At 36.2% G+C, this 14,945-nt stretch overlaps 1 protein-coding gene across 2 annotated transcripts in view; it reads right to left on the bottom strand.

The window, feature by feature from the left end:
• The window catches only part of ACTR3 (actin related protein 3), a 76,279-nt gene that overhangs the window by 41,769 nt on the left and 19,565 nt on the right, over window positions 1-14,945 (bottom strand). For both annotated transcript variants that reach the window (XM_063595109.1, XM_063595110.1), the window contains exons 2-3: window positions 7,458-7,513; window positions 3,663-3,787 (exon numbers count right to left, since the gene is read on the bottom strand). In XM_063595109.1, the coding sequence (XP_063451179.1) occupies window positions 3,663-3,787; window positions 7,458-7,513 (181 nt within the window). The remainder of the gene's footprint in view (window positions 1-3,662; window positions 3,788-7,457; window positions 7,514-14,945) is intronic.

Genomic DNA, 14,945 nt, shown 5'->3' with positions numbered 1-14,945 from the left:
GTAGAAAAGTGGTTACTAGAGGCTGGAAAGGGTAGGGGAAAGAAGGGAATAGGGAGAGCTTGAATAAAGGATACAAAATTACAGCTGGATAGCAAGAATAAGTTCTAGTGTTCTATAGCACTATATGATGACTACAGTTAATTTATTATATATTTTCAGATAGTTAGAACAGAGAATTCTGAATATTCTCAACACAAAAAAATAAGTGTTTGAGGTGAATATGCTACTTACATTGACTTGATCACCACACACTGTACATATCAAAATATCACTACATACTCCATAAATATGTACAATTATTATATGTCAAGTAAAATTTTTTTAAAAGCCTGGCACAGTGGCTCATGCCTGTAATCCCACACTTTGAGAGAGGCCAACGTGGGAGGGTCACTTGAGCCCAGGAGTTTGAGACGAGCATGGGCAACAGAAGGAGACCTTGTCTCTATAAAAAATAAAATAAAAGGCCAGACGCAGTGGCTCACACCTGTAATCCCAGCACTTTGGGAGGCCAAGGTGGGCAGATCACCTGAAGTCAGGAGTTCAAGGCCAGCCTGGCCAAATGGTGAAACTCCATCTCTACTAAAAACACAAAAATTAGTCGGGCATGGTGGCACATGCCTGTAATCCCAGCTACTCAGGAGGCTGAAGCAGGAGAATCGCTTGAACCCAGGAGGTGGAGGATGCAGTGAGGTGAGATCACGCCACTGCACTCCAGCCTGGGAGACAGAGCAAGACTCCATCTCAAAAATAAAAATAAAAATAAAATAAATTAGCGAAGCATGGTGGCACACGCCTGTGGTTCCAGCTACTCAGGAGACTGAAGTGTGAAAATCTCGAGTCCAGAAGTTTGAGGCTGCAGTGAGCTGTGATTGTGCCACTGCACTGCAACCTAGGTGACAAAGTTGAGAGCTTGTCTTAAAAAATAAAATAATTTTTAGATGTTTTTCCTTTAACATTCTCAATTTCAGCAGATAAGGGATAAATAAGACTATCTCGGAGCTGGGAATTACCCTCAATTGATACATCTAGCTTATCACCAATATCCCATTCATCACGCACTGTTACTCTTTAATTATCCACTTTTTCCTTGTCAAAACAAACAAACAAAAACCTCCCATAAATCTAATCAGACTTATATTTAACTACCATTTACAACAAAAAAAAGTGAATATAGGAAGTAGGGTACCATGTTAAATGACCCAATGAGTATGTAATAATCAGAATCCCTAGAATATAGGAAATTTTACAAGACATCTCAAGTTTTTTTCCATAAATAAATGGCAAGAACAAAAAAGAAAAGAAACATAACACACAGGGAAAATAACCTATAGATAAAAAGAGACTTAAGAGATTTATCAACTAAATCCAATGAGTAGACCACATTTTAATGTTGATTCAAACAGAATAACCAATATAGTAAATAATCAAAGAAATTTAAGCAATGACTAGATATCAGATAAAGAAACTGCATACTAAATTAAGGTGTCATATTTACCTTTTTTAAAAGCCTTCATATTTAAGAGTTAAGTATTTGTTAAGTGAAACAGTATGTACAATTTACTTTAAAATAATTGGAGGTTGAGGGTGGAAAGATTATAGACAAAATGAGATTGTCCATAGATTATAACCACCAAAGTTGTATGATAGGCACATGGGGGTTCATTATATTATTTTCTGTTCTTTGACATGTGAAGTTTTCCACAATAAAAGTTAAATGTCTGTGTGTGTGATTGCACATACACAATTTCCATTTCTATCCCCACTGGCGTCACTAATATCTCTTGCTTAGACTATAGCAATAGTCAATTATCTGGTTTTCCCAGAATCATGCTTACCTTACCCAAATAATTTCTCTTCATTGTCTATGTGGCCTGAGTAATCTTTTCTAAGTAAAATAAGCCAACATATATTGAGTAACCATTATGTTCAAAGCACTAGAGTATAACAATTTCTTTATACATATCTCCTTAAGCCTTATAACAATCCTGGCCCAGGCGTGGTAACTCACATCTATAACCCCAGCACTTTGGCAGGCCAAGGGGACAAATTGCTTGAGCCCAGGAGTTCAAGACCAGCCTGGGAAACATGATGAAACTCCGTCTCTACCAAAAATACAAAAAATTAGCTGGGCATAGTGGCATGCATCTGTATTCCAAGCTACTTGGGAGGCTGAGGTAGGAGGATCACTTGAGCCTGGGATATCAAGGCTGCAGTGAGTCATGTTCATGCCACTGAACTCTATCCTGGGTAACAAAGTGAGGCTCTGTCTTAAAAAAAAAAAAAAGAAAGAAAAGAAAAAAATCTTCAAGTACTAATAATATCTCCATTTTACAGACGAAGAAATCAAAATTCAGAAAGGTTAAGTCACTGAATGATATCACAAAGTTAGAAATGAGCATAGACAGGATTCAAGTTCAAACAGGCAGATTCCAATATTTGCACTTTAAGCGCAAAAATTATTCCTCTAGGTATACTCATTAATGTTGCCTATAGGACAGGGTTCAAATTCTTTAACATGGTCTAACAACATCTTCAGTGCTCTTTCCTGCCTACCTATACAGCCTCCTCACTTCTTTCCACCTCATTCTCCATGCTTCAGGCATATTGGTCACGCACTTCTAGTCCGTCTCATACTGTAAAGCCTTTTCATATATTGGTTTCTCTACCTAAAACAACTCAGCCTGCCCACCTCAGCAGCTAACTCCTATTTTATTCTTCAAGCCTCAGCTTAAAGATTTACTCCTCAAGGACATTCCTGATTCCCCACACTAGGTTAGCTACTCCTGTGATACATGCACAGAGCACTGTGTGTGTGTTTCCCTTCTTCTAACCCCCAACACACTTGTAATTATTTCTTCAATGTCTTCCTTTCCACCACATTATAATAGCCTTGCAGTCGGGGAAATTTTTTTATACACCATTTTACTCACGATACATGGCAAAGTATTTTACACATGGTAGTTGTTCATTAACGAATAAATTATGAGAAGGGAAGAAGTACAAAGGAGGATATTTGCAAATCAGACAAAGTCAATGTCAAAAAATAAGATGATAAAGGTCAGAATAGCATTTATTTTTTGGTGGGAATGGAGTAGTGACTGTGTGAACAAGCACAAGGAAAGCTTCAGGGTTACCAGATTTGTTCTGTTTCTTTACCTGTTATGATTACAGTCATAAAAATTCTTCGAACTGTATAATTAACACTTACATACTTACACCTCAATTAAAGGAGGGAGGGAAAAGGGTAGAAAAGAAAAAGGGAAAAAGAAAAAGAGGGAGAAAGAGAACAGCACTTACAGATGGCATAAACTTCAAAAAAGAGAAAAATGGTGTAAGTTTGAATAAAGATGGGGAAAAAATGTTTGCAGAAGTAGCAATGTGGAAGTAAAGCTAATTTTATTGAGGGCCCTGAGATCCAGTGGGTGTGGAAAAATAAATACTGCTCATTTGAAAGGGCTAAAATTTTCCTCTTAGGGGTTATTAAAAAAAAGAAAAAAAAAAGTTAAAGCAACAGGGAAGGATGCCACAGGGAAAAAGAAATTTCTACTGAGAAGAGGTTTGAGGATATTAATAAAGTCTATTATAGAGTGAATTCCAGAGGGCACAAGCATTGAACAAACTATTTTTTGAAAATGTTATTTATACAAGTCATAAAAACATACCTTTGTTGCATATGTAGGTTTTTCTATTGCTTCATCACCAATGAAGAAGTCTAGGTCATCAACACCTTTCATCACCCTCCTTTGAGCTTGATCACCCACTTTTGCTGACTCCTTAATAGCAATACCTTTAAAATAAGTTAGACATGTCAAAGAATTCATTTTCTTCAAATGAGAAAGACTTTTCCTTACACTTCTCCCATTACAAAGTGCTACAAAGTAAAACATGACCTAGCCTATTTAAATTGTCAAACTAATTCACAAAAGTCATAAGAAACCAGTGACAAAATTCATTTCACACAACGAAACCTCAACTTCCACTCGGAGACAAGACCTCAAATGCAAAAAGCCAGAAAAACAACATTTGTGGGAAAGTTTCAAATATATATTTTTTAAATTATATAAATCCTCCTTTGATTCTCAGTAAAACTGTAATCCCACCAAATCCACATATGCTTGATGAACAACTGGAAAGAAAAAAACTGAAAAACACGAATGAGAAAAAAACTTCAAGAATAATTTTTTAAACTTTCTTTACATCTCTACCCTATCACTACTGGGTCTAGTAATAGTGATTGGGTCTAGTAACAGTAATTACTATTGTGGTCTAGTAATTTAAATGTAATACAGATCTGTTAAACTACATATATAAAAGGAAATCTCAATTCATTTAGGTGAAACCCACAACAATATCCTTAAATAATTGCAGAAATCCAGCATACAGTTTGAAAGCTAAAACTTGTTATGTATTTTTAGATTAAGTTATAAATGTACGAATCCATCAAGTTCAGTTCTTCATTCAAAATAATTGTCTGAATGCACTTAAACTGATCTGGCATTCAACTGTTACTTTCATTTAGTAACAGCTATATCCTTAAGAAAGTGGGCAGAAAATAACTGGAAGAAAAAAATTTTTAATCCACCATCTAGTCCTTCTAAATGCTAGAAATTCTCTCCAGCAATTTACTTACAGTGTACATAGACATCCAGGTGGCTCACTATAAATTTCCTAAAAATAAATATGCATGTATATAAAAAAAACCTTGAACCACTTGCACAGGCTTTCCAGATCAAATATCAATACTCATTAGTAAAAGACAGTGGCAATGTCTCTATCTGCTAATTATAAACACTGTACCTGCAGCATTAAAACTGGGTGGGTGAGAAAAAACACTCAAAAATCAAAAACCTTCTTACAGCAGGCAAATGAATTTTTAACATACTGCAACTAGTCATGGCAAAGACTTCATATTTTGGCAGAGAGATAAGATAAAAAATGGATTCAATAGTGATGAGATCCAATGGTTCAAAAAATCAAGATTATATAGGCCTCCGACAAAAAGTTAACACAGCCATTTACGAACATAACCAAAACCAATTTTGCTAAGATGGCAGAAATAACTTTAGTAGTCTCCTGAAATATACAATCATAACAAAAGATTATACACAAAAGATTAAAAGTCATCAGCATTGTTACAGGTTGAATTGGGTACCACCAAAAAGATATGAAGTCCTAACTGCCAGTACCTCAGAATGTAACTGTGTTTGGAAATAGGGTCTTCACAGTTAAAACGAAGTTATCAAGGTGGCCCCTAATCCAATATGACTAGTGTCCTCATAGAAAGGGAAAATTTGAACACAGACACAGAAGGATGATGATGTAAAGACGCACAGCAAGAAGACAGCCATGTGACTGGAGTGACGCACCTATCAGCCAAGGATCCTGAGGAAACATCAGAAGCCAGAAGACACCAGCAAGAGCGTGACCCTGCTGACGCATTGATTTTGTACTTCTGGACTCCAGAATTGTAAGTGTCTGTTGTTTTCAGCCACCCAATTTTTGGTACTGTGTTACGTACGGTAGCTTAAAGAAACCAGTAAGTACATACACGATGGTCTAACACTAAACTGAAATACGACTAAAGTCAAGTACTAGCCCAAAAAAGTACCTCTACGTTAGTCAGCAATAAAGCCAACATGTATCACCGAATTCTTAAAAACAGACAAAAAACAATCAACGTATTGACATATAAATGTGAGAAAAACTACAAAGAAAAGCAAACCTATTCTTCATGTTCAGTAGATAACAAACATGCATGAATAAAATATTTAAAAGGTAATAATAAAGGCCACTAGACACACGAATGAGCTGTTTCATCAATATCAACTAAAATCCATTCTGGGTTTTAAAAAAGTATTAGATTTAGGCAGTAGCCTAAGTTCTTACATAATCGATTCCTAGAAAAGTATATCAAAATAGGAGAAACACACAAGTCAAATAAGTTTGTTTCTAGAAAGTGAGGAGTAGATAAAAACCCTAAAACCATTTCCCCTTTTAGGTGCAATTTTGAAAGTGTATTTCTTTTCTTTTTCTTTCTTTTTTTTTTTTTTTTTTTTTTGAGACTGAGTCTTGCTCTGTCACCCCCCAGGCCTGGAATGCAGTGGCGCCATCTCAGCTCACTGCAACCTCCACCTCCCGGGTTCGAGCGATTCTCCTGCCTCAGCCTCCTGAGCAGCTGGGACTACAGGTGTGCACTACCATGCCTGGCTAATTTTTGTATTTTTAGTAGAGACGGGGTTTCATCATGTTGGTCAGGCTGGTTTCGAACTCCTGACCTCGTGATCTGCCCACCTCGGCCTCCCAAAGTGCTGGGATTACAGGCGTGAGCCACCAATCCCGGCCAGACAGTGTTGTTTCTTTAATGCCACATACTTAATTTTGTTCTTACTACACAAATGACAAAACAGTTGACCTCTTGTGTCCAATGAGTGCTCAAGTGATACTAAAGATCCAGTTTTTGGCAAAGCCTAACAATTCCTATCTTATTCTCAACTTCATTGATTCTGAAACATACACTGCTTTCATTACTCTCTACATATTCATTTTTCCATTTTCTTATTTTCATAAATGAATAACAATGAAATATAAAAAATTCAGTCACATAAATAAGATTGTGAAAAATCAGTGACACTCTCAAAATTAAAATGTCTAGGAGTGAGAACCACTAAGCAACGGCTCAAAAGGTTTGTCACTTGGTATGCAAAAGTTTTAATTTGGCTGTAAGACAAATAGATCAGAAGTGTTACTATATTATGTACAAAAAACGTGAACTGTTTGCAAGTCAAAAGTGTAAAAGTACGTTAATCAAGGAACAGACCTGTGCTAACAAACGAGCACTAACAAACCAATGTCAGAATATTTTTTAAAAACTACTGAAAGTTAATGGTAAGCTTAAGCAAGATTAACAAAAATAGGATAAAACAAAAATACTCTAAAGACATACAACAGTATGGTTATGGGATATTAGAAAACAGCTGAGGTCAACATCTCTAAAGGTGAGATAGTGAGATATTGTCCTTCCATCCATATTTTGAAACATGGGCACTTAGTGAGGACGTCAACAGATACGGGCCCTACAAACAGTAGTCATATCCACAAACCAAAGGACAGTCTTCATAGGTATATGATGGGGAATGGACTACTTGATAATTAGTTATACCCCCATACTGTTAACTGCAATATCACCCTAAAAATTGGGGTACTGTTTCATTATCAGCTAATTTCTTTTTTTCTTTAAAAAGAGGTATTTAGTAGACATGGCAAATGGGGAGCTAAACATAAAGCTGAAATGAATAGTCAGACGTACAAAAATGAGGCCACACTTAGAACCTGGCAAATCATGTTTTTAAAAGGACTAACTCTTTTAGGATTTCAGAACTGATTACTTCTTTTACTTAAATTATTAGGGAAGGAGATCTTTTAAATCAGCTCATTTGTGGCTTAAAAGAAATACTTACAGGAAGGGATGATAAACTGTGGTTCTGTATTTCCAGCATATCCTAGTTTTGTATACCTGCAAAACAAAATAATTTATAAAGATTTCACTAATATTTTAGCAACTATACATTTCTTTCTTAGAATTTCATTTGTTATGAAGTGAGATTCCATCGTAGGTAAATAATATACCAAATTCCATAGTTTCACTTCATTTAACCCCTACTTTCACAATTCTATCAAAATTATAAATGCACAGAGCTTCTGAAAAGAAATTCCACTTCAAGAAATTGATCCTTCAGGAATATATGTGAAATAATACACAATCAAGGTCATTAGCTACAATCTTGCTTCTAACAGCAAAAGACTGGAAATAACCTAAATATCAATCAAACTGGAAACTATTGAAATATGCTAAGTTTATACTATGGAATATTATGCAGCTACAAAAAATAGAATGAGGAAGCTCTTAGTATAGTGATAGGAAACAATTCCCAAAATATATTACTTATTGAACAAAGATACAGAGCAATGTATCAAGTATGGTATATCTGTATAAAAGTAATGGGGAGGAGTAAAAACATATGAAATATTTTGTATAGGCACAACGTATCTCTGGAAGACTACACAAGAATAATTTTGGTTGTCTCCAAAAAAGGGAACTGGGGCGTGATGAACAGAAATGAGAAGGAGATTTGTTTTCATTGTACATTGTTTCATACCATTCAAATTAATTACTATTCAAAAATAAATATAAGATTTAATGTTTTGTCACAGTAGATTTGGCCTACATTCTTCTAACAAAATAACAACATAAATAAGGATTAGAAATTATAAAAGCTGAGCTCTGACAAGCAGTATGTGGGGGCTACTTAGGAGATAGTGGGGCATTTTTTAGCTATGTGGGAAAAGCTATTAACTATAAGCAGGCTTTAAAGAGAATGTAACATTTTATATTATTTCATATTCAAACTCACTGATAAATAGCAGACAGGTAATTGCTGTGACATTCTTGGACTCTAATATCTGAAGAATCTTTTTTCTAAGATAAAATGAAAAAAAAAAATCTACTGGGGGCCTAACGTGGTGGCTCACACCTGTATACTAGCACTTTGGGAGGCTGAGGTGGGTGGATCACCTGAGGTCAGGAGTTCAAGACCAGCCTGACCAACACGGTGAAACACCCTCGCTACTAAAACTATAGAAATTAGGCTGGGAGCAGTGGCTCATGCCTGTAATCCCAGCACTTTGGGAGGCTGAGGCAGGTGGATTACTGGACCAGGACAGGAGTTCGAGACCAGCCTGACCAACATGGTGAAACCCCCAACTCTACTAAAAATACAAAATTAGCCAGGCATGGTGGTGGGCACCTGTAATACCAGCTACTTGGGAGGCTGAGGCAAGAGAATCGCTTGAACTTAGGAGGCGGAGGTTGCAGCGAGCCGAGATCACACCACTGCACTCCAGCCTGGGAGACAGAGTGAGACTCTGTCTCAAAAAATAAACAAATAAATAAACAATATCTTTGGGGAATGTTTTAGCCTCCAAATTAAGTTCAAGAATTGAGTGTGCCAAGGCCGAGGAGAGAGGATCACTTGAGGTGAGGAGTTCGAGACCAGCCTGACCAACATGGTGAAACCCCATCTCTATTAAAATACAAAAATTAGCAGGGTGTGGTGGCGGGCGCCTGTAATCCTAGCTACTCAGGAGAGTGAGGCAGGAGAATTGCCTGAACCCGTGAGACAGAGGTTGCAGTGAGGCAATATCATGCCACTGTATTCCAGCCTGGGTGATAAAGCAAGACGTCGTCTCAAAAAAAAAAAAAAAAAAAAAAAGTGTGCCAAATAAGAGTAAATCATTAAAAATAAGGGGAAACCATAAACTGTTGAAAAAAGTGATATTGGTCTACTGACTAACCTCTTCAACAGTTCCCCACTGTTCACGTTTAAAAAAAAAAAAAAACGAAAAACAAAAAATTTCCTTGTAATGTATACAAAAAAGTCCCTTTATTATTTGGCCTCTGACCTCTCCCAGCTGCCCTGACACCACATTAAACTCCCTAACCATAAAAACAGCTGACAATTTCTCAATACTCCAACTCATTTCATGCCACCAAGCCACTATTAACACTGCTCCTACTACATTAGATGCTGTCCTTCCCATCCAGTATAGTTTAATACCTTACCAGTGGACAAATGGAAATGACTAGTCTACTATACCAAAATAAAAACGTGTTTAATACAAAGCAGTCTGAAACTGTTGAACCAAAACACTCTACCTAAAAGCCTACTACTATCTAACCAATAGTGAATTATTAATACCTAACTATTCCTTGGTCTGATCCCACATATTAATCTCTCTACTTTTATTCTTATTTGTCACCACCACAATTCAAGCTGCTATACCCAACAATACCCTAAAACAGGACAAAACAGTATTTTCAATTCTAGAACTCCTACAAAGGACAAGAGAATAATATACCTAAAAAACAATGCTCAAATTGTTTTTTCCTCTGCTTTCACACCACCACCACAGCAATCAACACAGAAGACTTCTGGGACCAAATGTGTGGAGGGTTTCTCCCAACAACAAACAAGCAATCAATTCTGCAGTGGACACTAGCTGGGTGTTCTGTAACCCAATTCCAATACTATCTACCTGGAGATAACATCAGAATCCACAGGTTGAAGGCTCAGTCCCCAAGACTGCCCCCCTTCTTCAGACACCAGTCACAAGCCCCAGCCTCTGGAACTTCTGACTCACCTGCTTGAAGATGAGTTTCCCATACTCCCTCCTTGAGTTCAATTAATTTGCTAAAGTGGCTCACAAAACTCAGAGAAACACATTAGCTGGTTTATTATAAATAATATTGCAAAGCATACAGATAAAGACACACACAGGGTGAGGTGTGTAGGAAGAGACGTAGACGTTCCACACCCTCTCGAGCGTACCACCCTCCCAGAACCTCCACGTGTTCAGCTATCTGAAAGCTCTCCAAACTCTGTCCTTTGGGTTTTTATAGAGGCTTCAGTGCATAGACAGGATTGATTAAACCATTGGCCACTGGTGATCAACTTAACCTTCAGCCCCAGTGGCTGGAGGGTGGGGCTGGAAGTCCCAACTCACTAATCATGCCTTGGTCTTTCAAGTGACCAGCCCCATCTTGAAGTTACCTAGGGGCTGCCAGCCAACAGTCATCCCATTAGCACTCAAACAGACATCACTTTGGAGTTTCTAAGAATTATAGGAGTTGTATGTCCGAAAATGGAGTTGAAGACCAAATACATATTTCCCAATTTCAAACGGCCTAACTCAAAAATCTTCAAATGATGCTCTACTGCCTACAAGATTAAGTACAAGCTTGTTTCCATTTCTGTAAAATTGTTCATTGTAAAATTGTTCCTAAAGGCCCATCCACATGAACAATTATATCATTCTCTGATTCCTTCAGCTGAATATGAAAGTTCTCCATAATCATTTCCAATTTTTATAAGCATCTGCTATCACTTGCTTACATAAACCCAGCTCTAAGCATACTACACCTGCTACTCTTTTTTCCCTTATATCTTGTCTATTCCCTATTCCCCCCTCACATATTACCTACGCTTACACTGCACCCTCCCAAAAAACAACAACAACAACAACAAAAAACTTTTATCACAACTTAAAACTTCTCCAGGAAGTCTTTCCTGATCATTTTAACTATCAGGCATCCTTTCTTTCGACTACTCTTCATTTCAACCATAAGCCACACATATTTTTATGTGTGTAAATATCATCTCCTAAATATTACAGTAATATTTGAAGTACAGACCACATTACAGTAGAAATTCCCTTAAGAAACATTCATTTAACCAGCTTACCAGACTGATCAAGACCCCATTCTTGGCCAAAATCAAATTTCCTAGGCTGAGTATATTCATCAATGAATTACTTTCAAAATAAACACCAAAAGGATCAAATGAACCTAATACAAAACAGTCAATATGTAATCAAAACAAAAATGCTCTTCTCAAAACACAAGAATAAATGCATACAGTATCCAATTGTATGGATATACCATAATTTATTTAATCACTTCTAATGTATTTTAAATGCCACAGCAAAATAATCTACTACATTTTGGGGAGCAGTAACTAATGTTCTACTACCTTAGATTTAAATTTTAAATATCCCAAAAGAACTAAATCATGTAAAGTCTGTCTACATTAGTTAGGCAGACTGCTAAATTACAGCATTTGATAATAATCATAGACAACAATATTTTCACCAATTCTTAAAAAATATGAGGGGAAATATCACAGTTTACTTAACTTCATAAGTTGCTTAGACTCTAAAAGCTAATTTGGTTCCTGGCTCAAAAAAAATGTGGTACAGGACACAATCTAAAAAAATAAAGTTATCTCCTAAACTTTAAAAAAGGTTTTGAAGGCTCAACCTTCAAAAAGTCACATTTTCTCCAGCAGGGAGTAAAGTGCTGAATGACAAAAAAAATCACTCTTTAAAACCACTCGCTTTATACTACTAGCAAACTTTAAAAATTAAGATTTGAAAATTAAAAAAAACACAAGTCAAAGTTCAGAGAATAAGCGTACAGAAAATACATTGCAATAATTTTAAAAATAAGAACACAACCGTAGAAATCTCAGACTAAAAAAATACTTTTTAATGCTCATATAAAAATACTTTAATGCTTATATGTGAGATGAGGAACATTTAAGGAGAGGAAGAGGTTTGAAAATTGTTATTAGAAAAAGAAAAAAATTAGAAAGTATATTAAATATTAAATTTATTTAAAACTCCAAAATAAAAGCTTTTCAAATGTAAACTAGCCTCCATTAACCTACCAATTCTATTGAGTTTTACACATGAAATAACTACATATTATCCTTAAGATATTTTTATGAACTCTAAAAATTGATAGTCACCATAAAGAAGAAATTTTGTACAAGTAGATGGTAGAAGTTTCTCTCGCTTTTTCTTTGACAAAAAAAAAAAAAAAAAACTGCTAACAGCTAATTGGCATTTGACATATGAACTTTTTAAATTGTAATTTAAGGATGTAATCACTATCTTTAAATTCAAGGCTCTTGTTTTTCAGTGACACAAAGTTCAAATATTTTTGTAATAATACAAATAGGTTTCAAATGACTTTCCTATTAAGCATTTCTCTAAGCATATACACATGTTTGTTGCTCTCTAAAGAATAATGATGTTCTTCAGGATACTGACCAAGTGTATCACAGCAACCCACTTTTTTTTTCTTTTTTTTTTTTTGGGACAGAGTTTTGCTCTTGTTGCCCAGGCTGGAGTGCAATGGCGAGATCTCGGCTCACCACAACCTCTGCACCTCCTGGGTTGAAGTGATTTTCCTGCCTTAGCCTCCCAAGTAGCTGGGATTACAGGCATGCGCCACCATGCCTGGCCAATTTTGTATTTTCAGTAGAGACAGGGTTTCTCCATGTTGGTCAGGCTGGTCTCCAACTCCTGAACTCAGGTGATCAGCCAGCCTCAGCCTCTCAAAGTGCTGGGATTACAGCTGTGAGCCACCGTGCGTGGCCAACAACCCACTTTTAACCTTACTTTTCCAAAATAAATTTTTGCTTTGAATTTATAAATCCTATCAGTATAATTTATTTTTCTACAGCCCTTGCAATTTTCTGTAAAGATTTCCTGGATATTCAAAAAGGTCATTTATGAGCTGGGTGTGACGGCTCACGCCTGTAGTCCCAGCACTTTGGGAGGCCAAAGCAGGAAGGTCACTTGAGGACAAGAGGTGAACACCAGCCTGGGCAACAAATCAAGATCCAAATCTCTACAAAAAATTTAAAAATCAGCTGGACATAGCAGCTCACACCTGTAGTCCTAGCTACTTGGGAGGCAGGGAGGATGACTTGAGCCATGGAGGAGCTATGACTGCCCCACTGCACTTCAGTTGGGCAACAGAGCAAGACCCCGTCTTTAAAAACTTATTATAATATTACAATAAAAAATAAACAAAAAAGTAATTCATAAAAGCAGCTTCTCCCCTGCTCTAAGTTACATTTAGCAAAAACTCTCTTTTGGACAGCTAGTAAACAACCTGATCTCATTCCCTCCTAATAAGCTTTAAAAATAAGTTTAAATGGCTTCATTTTTTCTTAAATTTGCCATCTGGATAATTGCATTTAGTACAGAATTCAGACGTGGGACAAACTTTCATATCTGAAAGCTATTTACCCAAATCGATCCACAGATTCAAGCATTTCCCATCAAAATCCTAATAACATTTTTGCAGAAATAGAAAAATCCATCCTAACATTCATATGGATCTCAAAGGATCCTGAATAGCCAAAATAATCCTGAAAAAGAACCAAGTTGGAGATCTCACACTTCCTCATTTTAAAAGTTACTACAAAGCTATAGTGACCAAAACAGTATGGTACTGGCATAAGAACTAACAGAATCAGGAGCCCAGAAATAAACTCTCACATATATAATTAAATGATTTTTAACAAGGATGCCATAACTACTAAGATGAAGAAAGGACAGTCTTTTGAACAAATGGTGCTGGAAAACTGGATATCCACATGCAAAAGAATGAAGTTGTACCTTTACCTTACACCATACACAAAAGTTAACTCAAAGTTGATCACAGACCTAAACACAAGAGCTAAAACTATAAAACTCTTAGAAAAAAAACATAAGGTGAAAAGCTTCATGATACTAAATTTGGCTATGATCTCTTGGCTATGACACCAAAAGCACAAGCAACAAAAGAAAAAAAGAGAAAAACTTCATCAAAATTAAAAACTTGTGTATCAAAGGACACTATCAACAGTGGAAAGGCAATCCACAGAATGGGAGAAAATATTTGCAAATCACTATCTGTAAGGGATTAATATCCAGAATAAAGAACAACACAACAACCAAAAAAAGCCCAACTGAAAAATCAGCAATCAACCTGTAATGACATTTCTCCAAAGAAAATATACAAATGGCCAACAAACACAAGAAAAGATGTTCAACCTTACTAATAATAAAGAAAATGCAAATCAAAACCAGAATGAAATACCCCATTACACCCATTAGGATGGCTATTATCAAGAAAATAACAAATGTTGGGGAAGATGTAAAGAAACTGAAACCCTTGTGCAATGCTGGTGAGAGTTTAAAATGGTGCAATGCTGTGGAAAACTATAAAATAGTTCCTCCAAAAATTAAATACAGTAATTACACGACCCAACAATTCCACTTCTGGGTATATACCCAAAAGAACTGAAAGCAGGAACTTGAACAGGTACTTGTACATGCATGTTCATAGCAGCAATATCTGCAATAGCTAAAAGGTGGAAGCAACCCAAGCATCCATCAACATGTGAATGGATAAACAAAATATGATATATACTTCCAATGGAATATTATTCAGCCTCAAAAAGGAAACACATGATACATGCTTACAACATGGATGAACCTTGAATACATTATAAGTAAAATAAACCAATCACAAAAGGACAACTATTGTACAATTC

Source organism: Pan paniscus, chromosome 13, assembly GCF_029289425.2.
Source record: "Pan paniscus chromosome 13, NHGRI_mPanPan1-v2.0_pri, whole genome shotgun sequence".
NCBI lineage: Eukaryota > Metazoa > Chordata > Mammalia > Primates > Hominidae > Pan > Pan paniscus.
Note: the sequence above shows the minus strand (reverse complement) of the source record. Positions and strands in the feature narration are given on the sequence as shown.